The sequence below is a fragment of the Lissotriton helveticus genome, chromosome 7, assembly GCF_964261635.1.
Source record: "Lissotriton helveticus chromosome 7, aLisHel1.1, whole genome shotgun sequence".
NCBI lineage: Eukaryota > Metazoa > Chordata > Amphibia > Caudata > Salamandridae > Lissotriton > Lissotriton helveticus.
This window is the reverse complement of record NC_136068.1, coordinates 1,951,678,281-1,951,700,214: the sequence shown is the minus strand read 5'-3', so window position 1 is coordinate 1,951,700,214 and position 21,934 is coordinate 1,951,678,281. Positions and strand designations below refer to the sequence as shown.

General features: G+C 46.7%; 1 protein-coding gene and 2 pseudogenes across 1 annotated transcript in view; all 3 read left to right on the top strand.

Moving 5' to 3' along the window:
• The window catches only part of LOC144770010 (uncharacterized), a 248,672-nt gene that overhangs the window by 185,458 nt on the left and 41,280 nt on the right, over nucleotides 1-21,934 (top strand). The window contains exon 6 of the mRNA XM_078654202.1: nucleotides 15,392-15,545. Within this exon, the coding sequence (XP_078510328.1) occupies nucleotides 15,392-15,545 (154 nt within the window). The remainder of the gene's footprint in view (nucleotides 1-15,391; nucleotides 15,546-21,934) is intronic.
• On the top strand, nucleotides 13,195-14,303 carry LOC144771368 (18S ribosomal RNA; annotated as a pseudogene).
• On the top strand, nucleotides 14,799-14,951 carry LOC144771160 (5.8S ribosomal RNA; annotated as a pseudogene).

Sequence of the window (21,934 nt, the reverse complement as noted above, 5' to 3'; positions counted from 1 at the left end):
TCTTTGAACCACGATTACCACTAACAGTTGGTAGATCGTACTTCAAAAAAGAAGGATGCACTCAACTCCTATTTTCTATCAAGCTTGAAATAACCCTTTATTTACCTCCAGACGTTTCCACCATTAAATTATTTCTCCCTTTTCAGACATTCCATTGTTTGCCTCAAGAAGGGCAGAGCGGGAGCTGACCCCGCAATGATGCCCTGGGCATTCTGACACCTTCCATCGTGGTATCAAGACACCGTCCCCAACCGGAGACCTGGTCTACTGTACAAACGTACCCCGGACTCGGAGCTTGCACCAACACGTCGTAATAGGACACACCGGTGGTGGCAGGTGAGCAGTGAAGCCTCGGTATGCAAGACCTACAATTAAGCACAGTGCGGGGGAATGGGGCTGGGGTACAGCACCCTGGGTGCACAGGTGCATGCAAGTGATTTTCCGTAGCTAATAATGTAGGACTATATTATCAAAGAACGGCGATAACTTTATCACCACTTTAGAGGCAGGAAAGTGCCACTAAAGCTAATGGGCTTGATAATACGCCCTTGTAAATTCTCATAGAAGCCCAGGTTCACACCAGAACCTGGGCTTCTCTGGGAATTCACAAGGGTATATTATCAACCCCTTATTGCTGCTTTAACAGCAGTTTCCTGCCGCTAAAGCGGTGATAATGTTATCGCCGTTCCTTGATAATATGGCCCATAATCTCTGGCCTCCTGTGTTTCATTTTAAGGACTTGCTGAACCACACAAACAGGTGACGGGAGGGTAAACACTAAGGGCGGGGTGCAGTAGGTCGACGCTCTTTCTCCACCTCCCTCTCTTTTTCTTACTCTCCCTCCCCTTCTCCCTTCCACCCACTACCCCTCCGTTCCATTCTCACTATTGTTCTTTCATTCGGACTTCCCTTCTTTACCTCTTCCACGTAACACACATACTTATGTTTCATTTTTGTCTTGCAGGTTTCCTACACTGCTTCCACTGGAGTCCAACCCACACTCTTTTTATTATACTGTTTCTTCTATTCAAGTTACATTTCTATTTATTTGTTTTTTAATAAAGGTTACTTTGTTTTCAAATAAATACCTGAGAGTGTAGGTCTTGCTCACTTGGCCACTGGATTCAAGATAGCCTGGCTGATGAGGATTATGAATCCGAAACCGGTCCCAGGATGCTTGTTTCCGGTCCATGAAAGACATGGCTTGGCAGTTCGGGCTGGACTGTTCCCATGAGGCACAGGGTCAGACTGATTTGCATATGGCCATGTCTGAAATGGGGTGGCTGAGTGGGCTAAAGAATGGTGATGGATTAAACCCAGATCAGTTGACTGGGTGTGAGTGTTTGATTTGCTCAAGCGCTCCGTCCATCATCCCCTTTTGTATCGCTTTGTTCGCCCTAAGTGTGGCAGGGTATGCTCAGACGTGAGTCCCTTGCTCACTTGGCCACTGGATTCAAGATAGCCTGGCTGATGAGGATTATGAATCCGAAACCGGTCCCAGGATGCTTGTTTCCGGTCCATGGAAGACATGGCTTGGCAGTTCGGGCTGGACTGTTCCCATGAGGCACAGGGTCAGACTGATTTGCATATGGCCATGTCTGAAATGGGGTGGCTGAGTGGGCTAAAGAATGGTGATGGATTAAACCCAGATCAGTTGACTGGGGGTGAGTGTTTGATTTGCTCAAGCGCTCCGTCCATCATCCCCTTTTGTATCGCTTCGGTCTTCTTTTTCTGACAACACTTGTCTATTATTTATTGTGAAAATCATTTGTTTATAAGAGATTTTAAGGATAAAGTTATCTAATATTAGAGTGCACCTACCAAACATAATCTAACTGACTATTAGACAAATGAAGCCTGGGTAATCTGTACAACTGCAAGAGTTCTATGAGTGTATCACTTTATACCACAATAAGTACGGCCCGTGTGATTACCGAACAAATAAGGCACTGCCTAGGACCACCGAGGCTTCAGGGACTGCCGAGGCCCACCCTGCATATTTAAATAAAGCCCCGGAGTGTGGCGATCCCTGGACTTCAGTTGGCCTCGAACCCCCTGAACCATTACTAAACAATACCCAGGAAGGTAGCGGCCCCCTCGGCCGCAAAAGGTCTCGGTGCCCTTCTGCGCCTAATTAACATGATCCCCAGTCCTACAGAAACCCCGTAATATAATAATGGATTGGCCACGGAACATTACCCACCAGGGGACTCATTTAGAAGATAGGGTGAGAACCCGCTTTTTTTTTCTTTCTTTAATTCTCTCCATGTTTACCATCCGCATCCCCTCTATTAAAGCGATAAGAGGTTTTCCTCCTCTCGCTTCAAGTAGTCAAACAAGTATTTGCTATCACAGGGTGGAAGCCATGCACCAGCCTTCTAATAGCAAACACAAATGTTCCACAAATTCACACCCCGGGACATTGTATGACCAGCGCCTGACATGCTGCCCTCCCTAGGACCATGATCCACTTGTTAGTATAAACACATACTAACACTACTTACACACGTGTAGTACAGCGACCAGAATGTACAGAAGAAGCAGAGGAAGAGCAAAATATAAATCCTACCAGAAGTCGGATGACAGTTCAATGAGCCGACGACCCTGGCATGAGTAGAAACAGCTACATGAAGAAAACAGGTCTTCAGCACAATGCAACCAATTTTGAAATATTGGTTAGTGATGCTTTCTTTTTAACTTCTCCTGCTCGTCGCCAATTTTATGTAGTGAAGAGGCAGACAGCAGTGGATCCAGTAAGTAGATTTATTACAAGGAAACAAGACACCTGAAAAAACCACCAACAGGAGCAGACAGCAAGGCAACCGTCTTCTCCAGCACCGTGTACAAACTCTGCAAGGTTCCCCTCTTGACAGCCCTACATTCTAACATTACATACTTAGATTCTAGTAGAATTGCATACTAACATTCTACTATGACTTACATTGGCATGCTACACAGATCACATGACATTACAGCAATGAGCTCATGGCTTTATCCACGAGTCTCGAGACCGGTAGGGGTAAGTATCTCGCTTCCCACTGCCTAAATTGTATAAACGTAAACTAACACTTCTTCCACAGGTATGCTACAGCGCCCAGAGCACATCACTTTAAAGCAATGAGCTCCCAATTTGGGCTCACGGTTTAATCCCTGAGTCTTCACACCAGTAGGGGTGAGTAGTTTGCTTCCCACTCCCTATATATTATAACCGCATACTAACACTACTTACATACTTATACTACAGCGGCTAGTATCCTACAATGCCCAGAGCACATCACTTTACAGCAATCAGTTTGTTTGATTCCCAAGTCTTCGCACCGGTAGACGTAACTACTTCGCTTCCCGCTTCCAGTATACTATAAACACACAGTAGTGGTCAGTAGTTCGCTTCCCACTCCTTGTAGGGTATAAACGCCTACTAACACTACTTGCACATGTATGCTGCAAACACCAGACCACATCACCTTACAGCAATGACCTCACGGTTTAGACTCTCGGTTTCATACCCGAGTGTAGCACCATATCATATCATCACCATGTCAGTCTGAGCAACACCGCACTTTCAGACCGGTAACAGTGACTACTTCGCTTCGCACTCCCCCACAAAGCTTACAGTGCTCCTACCCTCCTTTCCTACTTTTTTTTGCCCTTTTTTCCCCTTACTCACTTCAAAGGAATCCCAAAATGGTGGCCAACACTTCCTCGTTGCAACACCATCACAGCCAATAAGCAGCAAGCTTGTGCTCGTAACGCCTCAGCCAATCAGATGGCAGAATTCCCAAATATGTAAATTTCGATATTTCTCAAAAACTACTGAATGAATTTACACCAAATAAACAAAAGCATACTTTCTAGACCTGCCAAATGTGGGGTAATTCCGTTCACCAGTTCGACCTGTAGCCTTGCCTAAATTTTCCTATGGAAATTAACAAGGAGAAAACACGTTTTGGGACCCCCTTTTTTCTTGGCCCCCTCTTGATGAATCACCCCCAAACTTTAAACATAGGAGCTGATATCAACGAAGAATTAGTTTTCAGAATTTTGCGAAGATTTGTCAACCGGCGCCAAAGTTATTGGAAATAGAATGTTGCCATTTTCCTATGGTAACTAGGTCCTAACTGTAACTACCTACTGGAGACCACCAGTAGGTAATATATATATATATATATATATATATATATATATATATATATATATATATATATATATATATATATATATATATATATATATATGTATATATAAACACAATCTCAGCCTTCTCTCACCAGGAGCCCAATCTCAGGATACCAGCGGCGCAGAAGAAGAGAGGAAGACCCAGAGTGCAGGTGAGCAGTGATTTTATTCAATCTCGTGGAAGGCACACCTCGGCATAACGTTTCGGCCCACACAGAGGCCTTGGTCACATGACGCATGGAGAGGGAAGTCAGAATTTAAAGTGCAAGTGCAAGTTGATTCGGATATTGATTGGTTGCAATATATCACATGCTATTCACAATAAATGATAGACATAGAAAACATCAACCACAGCTCCTTCAAAAATCACGGGGTAATCCCCATATAAATAGCTGTACGTGTGCAAAAGTGGGGTGTCAACAGTTCCATCCAGACATAGAATTATATTTACAATAAATACGGATATATATCTTCATAAACTTAGAATATAAATTTCATTATAAAAATATATCATATTATCAACACTAAATATATATACAAATAAATACTATCAATATATACAGACTGGATAAAAAACGAGGGATTATTATTGATTAAAGTGCTTAAATGCAATTAATCTGAAAAATATACACCCTAATATAAATATTTGTATATTGCACCTTGATGAAATTCTATTATCGCTATTAATAACAATCACGGGGAGGAGATAATATTTGTTTGAATACATTATCGCAGCCTCCCACCACGTCAATACTATGGTAGAAATATCCCACTGAATTATCCTACCCATAGAGCTTGTGAAGTTTGCAACCATAGTGAAAGTGAAAAAGTGATAAATAAACCACAATATTTTTTTCTCTTTTCTCTTTTAGTACAGTTTTATATTTATATGTACAACATAGCCTAAGCCTAGGCTATGAAAGACGACTGTATTGTCCACGATGCACATCAGAACAAGGGCCTATGATTATAGGACAGCATATAGCCACACAGGTGCATATGTTTCCTTTCTTCTTTTTAAATCAGACATAAAATGGACCGCTGGAACCTAGCATGAATGTACATACTAGTTTGATAACCCACTAGATAGAGAGGTGCTTAGAGGCAGGTGTAAAAATCCTCTGTGGAATTAAGGCCTCCCGGGGATCTGCTATCCATCTCCAAGATGTATCTGGTCTCTAGCTGTCTCAAAGTCCCCTCTCTATCACCTCCTCTTCTAAGGGGGCCCACTGCATCTATGGCATAGTATTTCAGTAGTGCACTGTTGTTATTATGACACTCTCTGAAGTGGCGTGCTACCGGATACGCGGAATCGTTGGTGTTGATGGCCCGTATGTGCTGGAGTATCCTCTTATGAACCTGTAGCTTGGTACTACCAATATACCGCAGGTTACAAGGACACTCCAGCACATATACCACGTATTCACTTTTGCAAGTCAGTTGTTTATTGATCTTGCGTGCGGTAGCAGTAAAGGGGACTGTGTATTCTGTTTTGTTGATCCCATGGAGACAGGCTTTACAACTGGTACATTTCCTAAAGCCCTTACTTTTGTCTAACCAGTTTTTCTGGGTAACCACCTCAGGACTGGACTTAACTGGAGCATCCTACATGGAGTAAGCTTTCCTAAAGGTGATTAACGGCTTGGCCGGAATTTTTTCTCCTATAATGGGGTCACATTTGATTAAGTCCCAATGCTTGGTAATGATTTTCCTAAGCACAATATATATATATATATATATATATATATTCACTGAAAAAACATAGGTTTCAGGGGTGTTATAGTTAGTTGGGCATTTCACTCGTACAAAACCATTGAAATTCCTCCGTTATAGTTAGTTCTACTAACTAATACTCGCGCGCCCGCAATCCACTGCTGATGATGTCACATATTACATAATTTATGACATGGTCAGTGACATCACTGATGACATCACTGATGACATCTCAATTGACATCACTGATGACATCATCCAGTGAATGTGGTTTTGGTCAATATTTAAATATGTATTATATATATAGCAATGTGCATTGAAGAATGAGTGGAAGTATGGATCTCTAGATGGAGGATTAGTAACTAATTTAAAGTGTCTTACTAAATATATGGGATAGTGATTAAACTGGGTGAATATATGTATCATTCTGTCTCTTGTTGTGTAACCTACTACATAGGTTGGTTAGTAGCTATGTGAAAGTCTATATTAGTTATTGATTAGTTAAGTGAGTATTTGTATGGGAGAGTGAATGTGTGCGTGATTGGGTGGGAGGTGTGTGACTGTCCAAAGATGTGTAAATAGTTGATTTAGTAGGTATATGAGGTTAAGACTGCATGTAGAAACAGTTGTTTGGGTGAGTGAATGTCTTTATGGGTGTAGTGATGAGTAAATATATTGCTCAATGATACATGTCCAACAAAGTAGAAATTTAAAAGGGAATGACTGTATTGATAAGTGTTAGACCTGTCAGCCCCAGGGTGGTCTTTCCCTATTTTCTTTTTCGCCCTTGCCTTATTTTTCCCACCTTCTTTTTGTTGGCCTTAGGTCTCTGGGCACCTTTCCATGGCCAATCCATGCTAAGGTGCAGGTGCTCTCTACTTCAAACATGGCTGCGACTGACCCCTGCTACTGCAGCGTGGTCTTTTTCTAGTAGCACCCTAGTTGCCAGGAGCTGGCTGGGACCCCAAACATTGTTGCAGCTCCAGCCTTCCATCGCCTGCCCATAGATAGAGTGGGGAAGCTCCTGGAACCTTCCAGAATAGAGGCGGAGCCTATTTTTGCCGCCTTAGAGAGTGGTCACCTGACCTGGGCATATATAAGGAAGAGAGGGAAACTTTTTAGTCAGTTGGGGCATCACTGACCTGGGGCACCCACGCAGGAGATTTAGGGGGTAGGGCCTAGTCAGGGGTCTATGCCACTGGGAGTGACAAGGCTTAGGTGCTGCCTCCCAAGTAGAGTGAGGAACCCTGAGTTAGCCCACTGATCTGGCCCGGCGGGAGGGGAACCCAGGGACCATCTGAAGTGACCTTCTAACAAGCCTTCAACTCAACACCCCCCCCTTGTAAGAAACCAGGAACCTGCTTCAACCAAAGGGCTCCAGAACCAATAAGCGCCAAGAAGAAACCTACTTGCTCTAATCTGGACTACTGATGGAACAACCAGGTACTGGACTGCGCTGCACCTGCGCCCCCTGCCTTCACCTGGGCCTGCTCTGTGCTGCCTAACTCCCCCTGACTGAACTGCCTGTATTGCTGCCCTCCCTCCCCGCGAGAAGACCAACAGAGCTGCCCAGGGCCGGAGGGAGGCCCGAAGAGAGCGCTGGAGCAGCACGGGCCTCCCCTGTCCGACCCCTCACCCTCTGAGGCCTGCAAGTCCCCGGAGGGCTCTCTGAGAAGAGCGAGAGCCCCCCGACCAGGAGATCTGCGCAAGGGGCCGGCGAGGCCCAAAGAAGAGAGGTAAACCCCCCGGGGAGGAGGGCGGGAGGCCGGAGAAGGCCCCGAGTTCGCCCCTCCCCTGGGGAAAGTGTCACCGGGCCCCGTTAGCCCTAACTAACTGCCGAGAACTGGTGACTGAGCCCCGCTGGTCCGATTTGGCCCTCTTTGAGCACGGGACCTGGGCCAGGGCCCCTAAACACACTGTGAGGGCCGCACTGGATAAGAGTTAGCCCCTACCTGGGGTAAAGTTAATTGCTCATGTTACTAGAGCACTGTTTATTACTGCCTTAATGAAATGCTTCTGTGACTGTAGTCACCGATTATTATTGCTTTAATGAAATATTTTACCCATGCTGGAGGCAATGTGTAAACTTACCTGATGCAGTGTTTATTCCTACAGAAATGGGGATGCCTAATTAATGAAATGCTTGGTCTTGATACTGAGAGGTTCCCTGCTGACCAATGAAACGTGTTACACTGACCTGATGTAATGGTTGTTGATTTATGCGTTACTGAAATGTTCTAATGAAATGGACTCATGAGATCGTGAAACCCTGCATAATGCATTGCTCCCTTTGCTTCCCTTCAATGGAATATGCTAAAGAGTTATTGCTACTGTGAATATTGATTGCCTAGATTTCCAACCTATATATAAACTTATTGATTTGAATCAAACGTAACTGATGTGGACTCAGTCATTGCGTTTGCATTTACTGTCTCCGTGGTTGTGTGTGCTGTGTAGTCACTTAACACCTGAGCTTTCTGGTGCCTACCTGCTCGTGCCAGGCTACCCCCGGGGAACTGGTGACCCCAGTTCCTACAATAAGTGTATACTTGTAATAGTGATTTTATAATACACTAAGTATGAGTTACTATCTATGTAAATAAATGAAGTGGTGTTTGTATAAGTGTGTTTAGTTGAGTAAATGTTATTTGCATAAGTGAGTAGGACGCCTGCATAAGTGAATAGGATGTGTGCTGATGTGTAAAGTCGATGTACGTCTATAAGTATATTTGATAGTGTTCTAGTGATCTTTGTCAGCATGTATGAGTGAATCTATAGGTAAGTGTTTAGATGTCTGTGTAGATATAGGAATTTTTAGGTATTTTATTTTGTAAATTACATTATAATTACATTATACATTAAATTACAAAATATACTTTCTCAGAATGAATTAATTTAGTTTAAATACTTTGTAAATAAGCAATAGACTTTTAAGTACAGTAGTTACAGTTGTTGCGATGGGCAACACAATTTCAAACACATTGCAACATTGAGCTCAATGTGAATTTCTAGTTAAATGCAATTAGTTACTTTATGGACTACTTTTCTAACCACAGAACTGGATCCTAGATTCAGTCCTGGGGCATCTCCTGTAAACAGTTGAGTAAAAGGGTTTTGGTTACAGTAGTGATTTTTAAGGAATAATATTGTATTTTAAAAGTTGACACTTAAAAACTTTTTCACATAGAATCACCAATGTTATCCTATGGGAGGAAATTCACTCAGCGGGTAAGTAGTGTTATCGTTACTTTTTCTTACTCAGTGGTGGATCCTGGATCAGTTGAAAAAATGTGTTTAAGTCATACAGGTGATTTTTAAGGAATATTTGTTGTTTGTGAAAATCGACACTCAGAAACTTTTCTGACAATGGATTCCTATGGAAGGAAATACAAGTTACTGGTAAGTACGGTTATAATTACTTTTCAGGGAAAGTGCTGAGCTAAAAGATGCAGCACTGGGTTCTCTCCTGATAACAGGTGAGTAAATTGGAATTCGTTGTTCGGATGATTTTAGGTGAATATTTTACAGTTCCAAAACTCCACACTTAGAAGAATTTCCAAGTGAAACAAGTCACTGTTAGCCTATGGAAGAAAATTCAAGTTACTGGTAAGTATGGTTAGAATTACTTTTCAGGATCAGTACTGGGCTCAAAGATGCAGCAGTGAGGTCTCTCCTGATAATAGGTGAGTAAATCGTAATTCGTAGTTCGGCTGATTTTACTTCGGTCTAGTATATATAGAGCCACTTTCCTATACCATCCCCTCCCTTCACCACTGTGCAAACATGCCCTGTAGCGCATTTTAAGTTGGGGAAATAATTCCCCTTCACTCCTGAGGGTCCCTAGGGTCCAACTAGCCCACTAGGTACATCCAGTAAGCGCCACAGAGCTGCGTAGCAGAGAGATGTAAAAAGGGGCATGACCTGCACCACCTCTCTGCAACGCAGCGGCACTTCTTGGAAGCACCTGGTGGGCTACTTGGCCCTCATGGTCCCTCAGGATTGAAGGGGAATTTGTTCCCCAACTTAAAAAGCTCCACAGGGCGTTTTTGCACACATCACCTCAGGCCCCGTCCCCTCCCTTCACCACTGTGTAAACGTGCCCTTTGGCCGTTCTAAGTTGAGAGATTAAGTCTCCTTCAATCCTAAGGGTCTCTAAGGTCAAACTAGGCCACTAGGAATCTCCAATAAGTGCCACAGAGCTGCGTTGCAGAGAGGTGTAAAAAGGGGTGTGGCCTCTGAACACCTGTCTGCAATGCAGCTGCCTGACGCATACTGGAGATACCTGTTGGGCTATTTGGCACTCAGGGACCCTCAGTAGTCAAGTAGAGTTAATCCCCCACCTTAAAACGCGCCACAGGGCGTGTTTGCACAGTGGTGAAGGGAGGGGGTGGGCCTGAGTATACATGTGTGCTAACACACCCTGTGGTGCGGTTTAAGTTGCTTTCCAATGGGGCAACCAGATGGCTGGGCTATACTGGAAGTACCGACGAGGGCTTGTTTGCCTCCCCAGTCCCAGCCAGGGCTCCAGGAGGTTGGGCGCGTCTGCGCCTCGGTCCCCTCAGTCTTGTGCTGCGCATGGGTTACCAGAGAAGGGGGTACCCTTCCTCCAGATTACGAGGCACAGGGTACGCCGGAAATCCTCACAGGCTGGGGGCTCTCAGCCGGCAGCCAGATGGGCTAGAGTTGGGCAAAAACCTCCCACCCTGTCTGGGCCTCCATCCACTTGCCGGCCTAGTGGCAAAGTACCTGGGACGGGCTCCATCGGGCCCCGGGCAGTCCTCCCTTGGGCATCCGGACCCGAGAACTCTGTCCAGGCGCTCCCTACACTGGGCTCCATCCTCCACTCTGCCATGGGCCCAGGGCTTGTCGGGCGTTCCCCAGCTACACTTGGGTTCAGGAGCTCCGGCAGGGGCCCTTGCTGGCCCTGGGGTGGAGGATACCCTCCCCACCCCGGGCACCATCCTCAGGCCTACCGCGTGGCAAGGCGCTCGGGACACGGGACTTGGGTAGGAGTCCTCTGCACGTGCTGGCACGGGACCTCCGGCTGGGCCCCATGCCCCTGCTCCACCATGGTCCCAGGAAGGGGGTCCGTCGGGCCCAGGCAGGCCTCCCTCCTGCTTTGCCCACCTATCAAGGTGCTTGGGGGATCCCCTGGGTGGAGGTTAATCAGGGAACCCCATCCGCAGCCCTGAGCCCAAAACCCAGCCAGGGCCTCATAGACCCTGGGGCAGAGAGCCCTGAGCCCTCTAAAGGGCAGGTGAGAGCCCTCCCACGAAGGCTCGGGTGGGCCGATTGGCATCCTTTGGGCCTGGCCATCTGGGTGGCCATTCCCCCTCTGCCATCTGGTCATGTTAAATGCTTTCCAATGGGGCTACCAGGTGCACGGGCTGCCCTGGAAGTTCCGATGAGGCCTTTTGGCCTCCCCAATCCCAGCCAGGGCTATAGGAGGTCAGGCGTGTCTGCGACTTGGGTCCCCTCAGTCTTGCGGTGCGCAAAGGTTACCAGAAAGGGGGGTACCCTACCTCCAGATTACTAGGAACAGGGTACTCCAAAACCCCTCTCAGTCTTGCAGTTCTCAGCCGGCAGTCAGACGGGCTAGGATCCCCCCCCAGCCTAGGGCTCTGTCCCCCGGCCCAATGTGTGGTGTGGTGCCCAGGATGGGGACCTGCAGGCTCGGGAGGCCTCACCTCTGCCTGGGAGCCCGATGGGGTCCAGGGGCCCTAGGCTCAGTCTCCTGGCCCGTCGCTCTGTAAGGGGCCGGAGACGGGGTTCCCCTGTGCCAAGGGAGCCTGCCCCTGCATGGCTGGGTACAGGAGCTCTGAAGGGCCCCCCTTAGGGCCCTGGGGATGGCGCCACCCCACCCCGGGCTCTGTCCTCATGCCTGCCATGTGGCAGGGTGCCCGGGATGGGGTACCGTGGGCCTGGGAAGGATTCCGCTGAGCCCCTGGGCCCGGGAGCCCCGATGGCGTCCAGGGGCCCACTTGGCCCCAGGTCGGTTGCTCCAGCCCTGGGCCCTGTCCACTGTCCTGCCACTCTGCCAAGGGTTCGGGACGGGGGTCCAGTGCAGACCTCCCCCGCTTTGCCTGCTTGTCAACGTGTGTGCAGGCCCAGGGTCATAAAGCCCGTCATCTCCCCCCTTGCAGCCCCAAGGCTGAGGCCAAGCTGGGGCCCTGGCCTCTGGCCCCCATGCCTCGATACCCGCTCAACCTTTCATGAGGGCACAGAGCGACCAGATGGATGCCCTACGAGCCCGGCCATCTGGTTGTGCCTTTCCCATCAGCCATCTGGTTGCCCCTAATCCCTCTGTCATCTGGTCAAGAGCAATGCTTTCCAATGGGGCAACCAGGTGGCCTGGCTTCACTGGAAGTCCTGATGAGGTGTCATTTGCCTCCCCAATCCCAGCGAGGGCTCCTGGAGGTTGGGCACGTTCTCGCCTTGGGTGCCCTCTGTCACCCAGTTTGCACAGATCACAAGAAAGGGGGTATTGTTCCTCCAGAATACTATGGAGAGGGTCAGTCAGACCTCCATGAGGTCCGGTGATTCTGATAAAGGGGAAGGCACGACCCTGGGCTGCCCGCCTGGGTCCCCAGGGGCCCTGGTCCACACCTGCCTTCCAGCCCCTTCTCGTGGGTCTTTCCTCTAAGCCTGCACACCCTGGGAGCAGGTAGGGATGTGAAGCTGGCATCTCTCGTGCAGGGCGGCCTGCCAAGGGAGGCCCCAAAAGTACTCCTATCGATTGGGCACTCTCGGTCTGTTTAGGGTCGGACTGCTTGGCCAGACTCGTCTGTTCTTTCAAGCAAAGAGCTTCCAGCCCACATGGACCATTCGACTTGAGGGCCTGTCGCCTGGTGGGAAGTCCTTCACCCTAACTCTCAGAGTGAAGGCTGAGTGGCCCGGTACCTCGCTCCCCCAGTGGTCCCAACCGAGCGGAAGAGGTTGGGTGGTGCCAGGACCTCAGATGCTGCTGCCTGGCAGGTCCTTAGGCCCTTCCCACCACGCCGTTATCCCTCTCCACCCAGCGCATTTCTGCAGAAGCTCCGAATGGCTGTTCTGAGGGGTGCGGCAGCCGCCTGGCTTTGGCACCCCTGTGTCTTGCTCAGGCTGCGCCTCGGCCCACCTCTCCCTGCCTGACGACACGGGTGGGCCTGCCAGTGCCTTTGCGACTGAACCTCTCCAGCTCTCATGCCCAGGCAGGCAGGCAGGCTCCTTCTGCTATCAGACCCCCGAGAGGGAGGGGTGTGCGAAGGTTGACGGTCGGGGAGATGGGCACGCGGCTCCTGAACCCACCCCATCAGCAGGTGCGGCTACCTGGTTGATCCTGCCAGTAGCACATGCTTGTCTCTAAGATTAAGCCATGCATGTGTAAGTACACACGGCCGGTACAGTGAAACTGCGAAAGGCTCATTAAAAAATCAGTTATGGTTCCTTTCATTGCTCCATCTGTTACTTGGATAACTGTGGTAATTCTAGAGCTAATACATGCTGACGAGCATTGACCTCCTGGGATACGTGCATTTATCAGACCAAGACCAATCCGGACTCGCCTGGCCTCTTTGGTGACTCTAGATAACCCTGGGCGATCGCACATCCCTGTGATAATACATTCGGATGTCTGCCCTATCAACTTTCGATAGTACTTTCTGTGCCTACCATGGTGACCATGGGTAACGGAGAATCAGGGTCCGATTCCGGAGAGGGAGCCTAAAAAACGGCTACCACATCCATGGAAGGCAGCAGGTGCGCAAATTACCCACTCCCGACTCGGGAGGTAGTGACGAAAAATAACAGTACAGGACTCTTTCGAGACCCTGTAATTAGAATGAGTACACTTTAAATCCTTTAACGATGATCCATTGGAGGGCAAGTCTGGTGCCAGAAGCCACGGTAATTCCAGCTCCAGTAGCGTATATTAAAGTTGCTGCAGGTAAAAAGCTCGTAGTTGGATCTTGGAATCGAGATGGCGGTCCGCGGCAAGGCGAGCTACCCCCTGTCCCAGCCCCAGTCTCTCAGCGCCCTTAATGCTCTTCATTGAGGGTCCTGGGGGTCCGAAGAGTTTACTTTGAAAAAATGAGACTGCTCAAAGCAGGCCAGTCGCCTGAATACTTCAGCAAGGAATAATCGAACAGGACTGCAGTTCTGTTTTGCTGGTTTTCAGAACTGGGCCATGATTAAGAGAGACAGCCGGGGGCATTTGTATTGTGCCGCTAGAGGTGAAATTCTTGGACCGGCGCAAGATGAACCAAAGGGAAAGCATTTGCCATGAATGTTTTTATTATTCAATAACGAAAGTCGTAGGTTCAAAGACGATCAGATATCGTCATAGTTCCGACCATAAACGATGCCGAGAAGGAGCTGAGGGCCTGCAAGGGGAACCCGGGCTGCTCTCAGTGGGAGTTATGCAGGATGGCTCTTCCTTTTGGCACCTCCTACCCGGGCAAGGGTGGGGTGGGCTACTCACCAGCCTGCTGGCATGGCTCGGGCAGTCCGGATGTCCAGGCTGAGGGGTCCCGACCGGTTAATCCAGGAGGGACCGGCAGTGGTAGGTCATGTCATCAATGGAGCGCACACCGCTAGCCCCTCCTCCGGATCGCCCCTCGGGACTCTGGTAATTGTAGTCAGGTGGGTGCAAGTCGGTACTTGTTGGACTGATGAATCTCTAACCGGCAGTGGTGGGGCTGCCTGGTCCCATCACACTGGGAGCCCCCTTGCCCACTGGTGTTTGGGACTCCCAGGCCAAGTGAATGGTAAAGTTTTTTTTCTCCCAACGGTGCATTCTGACTCCCAGAGGGGAAGCCTTAAACAGGGTGCCCGGGTCGTCTTGCCGCACGGGCTGTGGATGGAAGGCCGTCGGCTTTCTCCCACCTCTCCTATGCCCACAGGTAGGTGAACGTTTTCAAAAAGTTGCCTGTGACTCTTGGCGGTGGATCACTCGGCTTGCACGTCAATGAAGAACGCGGCTAGCTGCGAAAATTAGTATGAATTTCAGGACACATTGATCATCAACACTTCGAACGCACCTTGTGGGCCGGGTTCCTCCTGAGGATATGCCTGTCTGAGAGCCATCGCAGGGTTAGCTGTGCTTCCCTTCATCCCCCCACAAGGTCAGACCGGGGCTTGAGCTCCGTCCGGCAGTCCCTGGGGTGGGGGAGCCCACCGGTCCTGCAAGCCATCCGAGGGTCCAGTTGCTGGGAACGGGGGTCCATTGGGGACAGGGCAGGCTCACCCGACCTGGCTGGGTTCAGAAGCAGGGACCAGGCCTGGGGGCTGGGGGTTGTGGCTGGCTAACTCCCCTCCGCTGGTGGAGGGACGTTCTCTGCCCACCCCTTAAGTGGAAAAGACACAGACAAGCACACACATACATACACACATATGGTGCACAGTGACACGTGGATCTGCACCCCCGTCATTCATCTCCCCTCACACACAGATTGCAGAATGCTGCCATCAGCACTTTCTAAGTGGAGTTTCCTGTATCTGTATCTGTTATATATATCCTCCCTAGCAGCTCAAGAGACGCAACTCATACCTGAATACCTCTCAATGCTTCATACTCCTCTGAGTATCCCGAGCATCAGTGAGGGCTACGATGGCATCGAGGAGGGCTCAGAGAAGGAATCAGAGAATGAATCAGAGAAGGAATCCAACCTCTTCTACAGGTAATTTTGATGTAGTCTCATAATACGGAGGGGATTTAACATCATCTGAAGGCAATGGTTAGTGTTATACAGTCTGGACAGGGAGCTGAAGATCCCCCCTCTTTTATCTAGTAGTGTTCCTGATGCAGTTTGTCCGGAGTAAATGAATTATAGTCAGTGCACTGTCTGTGCAGGGCGAATGTAGGAATTACACCTATTTGCAGCATACACAATGCAGCAGTAAAGTTTACTACTTTGTTGCACAGGTGAGAAGGAGAAAACGGTGTGGAGATGTATCTGCTATGACTGACCCTTTCAGCGTGAAGTCCAATACTTAAACTCAGAGGGATCCCAGTCATTAGGACGTGTGCTGAACCCCGACACACACATTCAATCCATAGGATTTGAACTGGAAGCAGACCCTTCCAGCGTGAAGTCTTATACTGAAACAAACTCAGAAGGACCCCAATAATTAGGACGCATGCTGAGCCCCACAACGCACATGCAATCTGTACGTTGGTAGTTGACATTTTGTGCAGGTTAATATTTCTATATTTGATATGTTAACCCCTTCGCTGCTAGGCCTTCCCTACCCTGAGCTAAGCCTTTTTTTTTGCCATTTGGGGTTGTTTACGCTTAGGCCCCTCTAACTTATAGACCACATAAGGTATCCACGCCAAATTTGCGTCTTTTTTTCCAACATCATGGGGATTCTAAAGGTACCCAGGGTTTGTGGATTCCCCTGGAGCGGACCCAGAAGTTAGCCGAAATTTTGTTTAGTTTTTTGGGAAAAATGGGGAAAAGGGATAAAGATGAAAGCGTCTGTTTTTTTCCCTGCAAATGGTATCAAAAAAGGGGTTGTGGTGCTGAAATCAACATCCTCCCAGCTTTCAGGAAAAGCAGACTTTTGTCAGAAAACTGCATTTTTTTACCCAGTTTTGGCATTTTTCTGGGACATAGCCTATTTTTGCTATTTTTTGTGCTTTCAACCTCCTTCCAGTTAATGGTATAAATGGGTCTGAAAGCAATAATGGATCCTGCAAAGCTATACATTTTAGAAAGGTTGACAAAAGTATAAATTCAGCAAGGAGTCATTTATATAAATCCTTCAAGGTTTCTTTATAGAAACTAACCGTTGAATATAGGAAACATTGAAAATTAGTTGAAAAAAACAGCCATTTGTGTCAACGTTTTCACCTGTAACTTCTTCTAATTATGACAATTGTTTGAAAGCAATATATTGTTACATCCGCTTGACCTTTCTGGTTGTGGGGATATATAGGACTTGTGGGTTCACTATGAACCCGACGAACCAAGAGCCAATAACTGAGCAGCGTCTTGCAATGTTTTTTTTGGGAAAATACATATATGGAAAAATCGGCATAAAAGACACCTATGTATTTCTGAAATTGGAACAAAATATAGAGTTTAGAAACAGTAGATCAGGGGTCTCCAACCTTTCCACTTACAAGAGCTACTTATGCTCAATGAAAATCCTCACGAGCTACTAATAGTATTCGCTTTGAACACATCAGATAAGAGTATATTAGTGGTATCCCTATGCACGGTTACCAGCCACGATCTCCTCAGTGTAGGATTGCCAGCAGTAATGCAATTTGGAATGCCCCTACAAGGGCAATACATAACAGCCACAGATGCAATGCCCCCTGGCACCAAGGTAATAACATTAGTAATAAGTCTATCATTTTATATCTCATATTTATCATTCAGATATCAGATTTAAATAGCTTTTAGAAATTATGGGGTTTGAAAAGACATACATTTTCATATCAAATACGCACTTTTCAATTTTGGTATACATATATTGCCAACTCACATGGTGCCACTGTGTGTCACACGATTTAGCCTCCATTCACACAGTCCCCCAGGGAGCACTTGAAATTCCACTGTGGTTGGGAAAACGAGCTAAAAGCCACTGCAAACAGTGGATTTCCAGCTTGTTTTTGGAGGCAGTAACCAGCTGATGTGCACAAAAGGTGTTAAAACACCCCAGAACATCGGGGACAGCCTCGATAACAGTATCTCCATAAAGGATTTGACAGTATTTCTATAAACGACTTGCTCAGAAACAATATTTGTGCAACTGGAGCTACTTTTTATTGTATGTATTCAAAATGTTGAGAATGTATGAATTATAAGAGGTGCCCATAAGATATAGGTGGTTTATTTTAGAGACCTTTTTAAATCTTCAAGTATAGGTGATGTTTGTTTATGGAAGCACTTGATTGTTTTGGATTTTTTCTTTGATTCATACACTGTGAAAAGATTTCATGTAAATAATTAAAATAAATATGTTTTTCACTATAGGAAAAGGTAATTATTTCTGGAAGGGCCCAGATAGTTTAAGGCAATTGATTTGGGTTTGATACATATATTACAGACCTGCCAACTCACACGGTGCCATCGAGTGTCACACGATTTCAGCTCCCTTCACAAGTCCCCCCGGGAGGAGCTGAAATCTCACGGTGGTAGAGAAAACTAGCTGAAAACCACTGTAAACAGTGCATTTCCAGCTCATTTTTGGGGGCAGTAACCAGCCAAGGTCCATAAAAGGTGTAAAAACACCCTAGAACGTCGAGGACAGCCTCGTTGACCCTTTTTTATTGTTTAAAGGGGAGTGGGTAGGGGACTTGGCGAGGGTCAGCGTGCCTCTGCACTCTCAGCACCAGGCCCTGCCCCCTCAAAAAGTAAAAATTTGTTGTAAGCTAGCAGGTATGACATTAATTCAATCAAACAAAAGCTTCTAATTTAGTAGGATGGACAACACACAGGAGAGCTACTCACAGGTAGCTGGAGAGCTACCAGTAGCTCAAGAGCTACTCGTTGGAGACGCCTGCAGTAGATAGTACCCACACTAGCATGAGAATTATAGGTCATTTTTCAAAATGACTTCTTTGTTACACATTGTCTTTCATTTGGAAGGCAGAAATGCATCGACGGTCAATAGCTAATAACAGTCTACAATTCTGTGTTACCCTAAGTCTCCCAATAAAAATGGTACCTCACTTGTGTGGTAAGGCCTAGTGCCCATGACAGGAAACGGCCCAAAACCACATTTTCACAGTGAAAACTGACCCGTTTTTTGCTCTAGATTTTGAACCCTAACTCTGCCAGCACATAGGGAACCCTAGCAAACCTATACATTTTTGAAACCTGGACACCCAGGAGAATCCAGGATAGGGTGACTTGACCGGCTGTCTCTGGGTTCTGTTACCCAGAACCCCTTGCAAACCTCAAAATTTGTTTAAAAAATACATTTTCCTCAAATTTCTGTGGTGGAAAGTTCTGGAATCTGCGTGCATCCACAAAATTCCACCCACCTCACTTTCCCCAACGTCTCCTTATAAAAAATGGTACCTCACTTGTGTTGGTAGACCTAGTGCCTGTGACAGGAAACGGCCCAAAACAAAGAGTCGACACACTATATTTTCACAGTGAAAACCGACACTATTTTGCAAAGCGCCTAGCTGTAGATTTTGTACCCTAGCTCTGCCGGCACCTAGGGAAACCTAGCAAACCTATACATTTTTAAAATTAGATACCCAGGGGAATCCAGGATGGGGCGACTTGTCTGGCTCTCACCACGTTTACCTCACATTTCTATGATGGAAAGTTTTGGGGCCTGATTCACAGAAATAACTTAAGACAAAATCCTAAACTTACTACCATTTTGGAATTCACAGAATGCACTTAGGGCCATATGTATCAAGGTACCAATTAGCGATTCTGTAATAGCGATTTTAAAGAAATCGCTATTTCAGAATCGCTAATTGGTATGTATCAAGAAAATCGCAACATTTTTGCGATTTCTTGATATTCCTTAATTACGAATTCGCAAATTGAGAATTCGCAATTAAGGAATACTTTCCCATTCCTTTCTATGAGCCAGGAGGCCCATAGGAAGGAATGGGAATTTATTCTCAATTTGCGATTCGCAATTTGTTAATCGCAAATTGAGAATAATTTCAAGGGTGCAGGAGTGTCCAAAGGACACCCTGTTGCACCCCTGAAATAAGCATGGGTGCACATGTGGTGCACATACATGCCCTAAGGGGATGTATGTGCATCACATGGCACTTAGAAAAATGCAAAAATTGGCATTTTTCAAGAAATTCTCAAATTACCACCAACTTGAAGTTGATGGTAATTTGCGATTCCTTAGGGACAATTAGCATTTATTTTTAGCTTCATACATTGCATTTAAGGAATTGCAAAATTAGCGATTCCTTAAATGCAATTGCAAAATAAGGAATCGCAAATTTTGCGATTCCTTATTTTGCACCGGATTTTCATTCATACATCCCATTTAGCAAATTCGCATTGGCAAAGGCTAAAATTCTGCAAATTTCGTCCTTTGCGAATGCGAATTTGTATGATACATTCACAGAAGGCACTTAATCATTTCGGTATTCACAGAAGTTAGGATTCCTAACTTTAGGACTCCTAAATGCCTTCTGTGAATACCGAAAGTCTAAAAGTCAGGATTTGTGTCAGTTAAGGAGTAGTAAAGTTAGGACTCCTAAATGCCTTCTGTGAATACCGAAAGTCTTAAAGTTAGGATTTTTCTCAGTTTAGGAGTAGTAAAGTTAAGACTCTTAACTTTAGGACTCCTAAACTGCTTTTGTCTTAAGTTAGTTCTGTGAATCGGGCCCCCGGAATCTGCCTGGATCCACAAAATTCCAACCACCCCGCATTCCCCAAAGTCTTCCGAGAAAAAAAGGCACCTCACTTGTGTGGGTTGACCTAGTGCCCTTGACAGGAAACAGCCCACATCACACCACATTTTCACAGTGAAAACTGGCCCTGTTTTTTCAAAGAGCCTAGCTGTAGATTTTGAACCCTAGCTCTGCTGGCACATAGGGAAACCTAGAAAACCTATACATTTTTTAAAACAAGACCCCCAGGAGAATCCAGGATGGGGTGACTTGTCTGGCTCTCACAAGGTTCTGTTATCCAGAATCCCTTGCAAACCACATAAAGGTGTCCAAAAAAACACATTTTCCGCACATTTCTGTGGTGGAGAGTTCTGGAATCTGTGTGGATCCTCAAAAATCCACCCATCCCAAATTCCCCAAAGTCTTCAAATAAAAATGGTACCTCACTTGTGGGGGTGGGTTAAGTACACGCAACAGGCAAGGGCCAAAAACCTATTGAGGCAACATCAAAATTACCTCTCACAAAACAACCTGTTTTTTGCAATGGGGGTGCCATTAGATTTTAAGCCCCGGGCTCAGCGGTCATCTAGGGAAACCTACCAAACCCACACATTTCTGAAAACTAGACACCCGAGGGAGTCCAGCAAGGTATAGCTTGTGTGCATCCACCAACATTTCCCTACCCAGAATCCCCGGCAAACCTCAAATTTAGCTGAAAAAAATCACTTTTTTCTCAAATTTCTGTGTGGGAAAGTTCTGGAATCTGTGTGTATCCACAAATTTCTTACCACCCAGCATCTCCCCAGGTCTCCTGATAAAAATGGTACCTCACTCGCATGGGTGGGTCAAGTACCCACGACAGGCAAGGGCCCAAAACCTATTGAGGCGACATCAAAATTACCAATCACATTTGCATGGGGGTCCCATGAGTTTATTGCCCTGGGCTCGGCGGCCATCTAGGGAAACCTACAAAACCCACACATTTCTTAAAACTAGACACCCAGGGGAGTCCAGTAAGGTATGGCTTGCATGGATTTCCCAACATTTCCCTACCCAGAATCCCCTGCAAACCTCAAATTTTGTTGAACAAATCAATTTTTTCTCACATTTCTGTGTGGGAAAGTTGTAGGATCACCGAGCTGACACAAATTTCCTACCACCCAGTGTTCCCCAAGTTCTCCTGATTACTATGGTACCTCACTTGTGAGGGGAGGCATAGTTGCTGCAACAGGAAAAGGCCCAAATTGTACTGTGGAGACTTCAAAATCACCTACAGCAAAACTACCTGCTTTTGGGGGGGTACCTGTTTTTTTGGTCTCGGGCTCGCCGCCAGCTAAGGAAACCTACCAAACCCACACATTTCTGAAAACTAGGGACCTCATTTATGAGAAATGATGCATCGCTGCGTGAAAGCAGCGATGCGTCACTTCTCAGTGCGCACTCCTTGCGACATACCTAATGCGTCATATTTAATGTATGACGCATCATGTCGCAAGGAGTTACAGATACGTCAGTATTTCTGATGTATCTGTAAGCGCAAAAGTTACGCATTGCTGGAGTGTGTCACAAAAGTGACGCAACTCCAGCAATGCGTCCTTTCACATGGGGAAAGCCCCATGTGAAAGGGCCTGCGTCAGTCTTATGCCTGCTGTGAGGCAGGCGCAAGATTTTGACGCAACATCGTTCTAAAAGTGATGCAGTGAAATCTCATAGATTTCACTGCGTCACTATTAT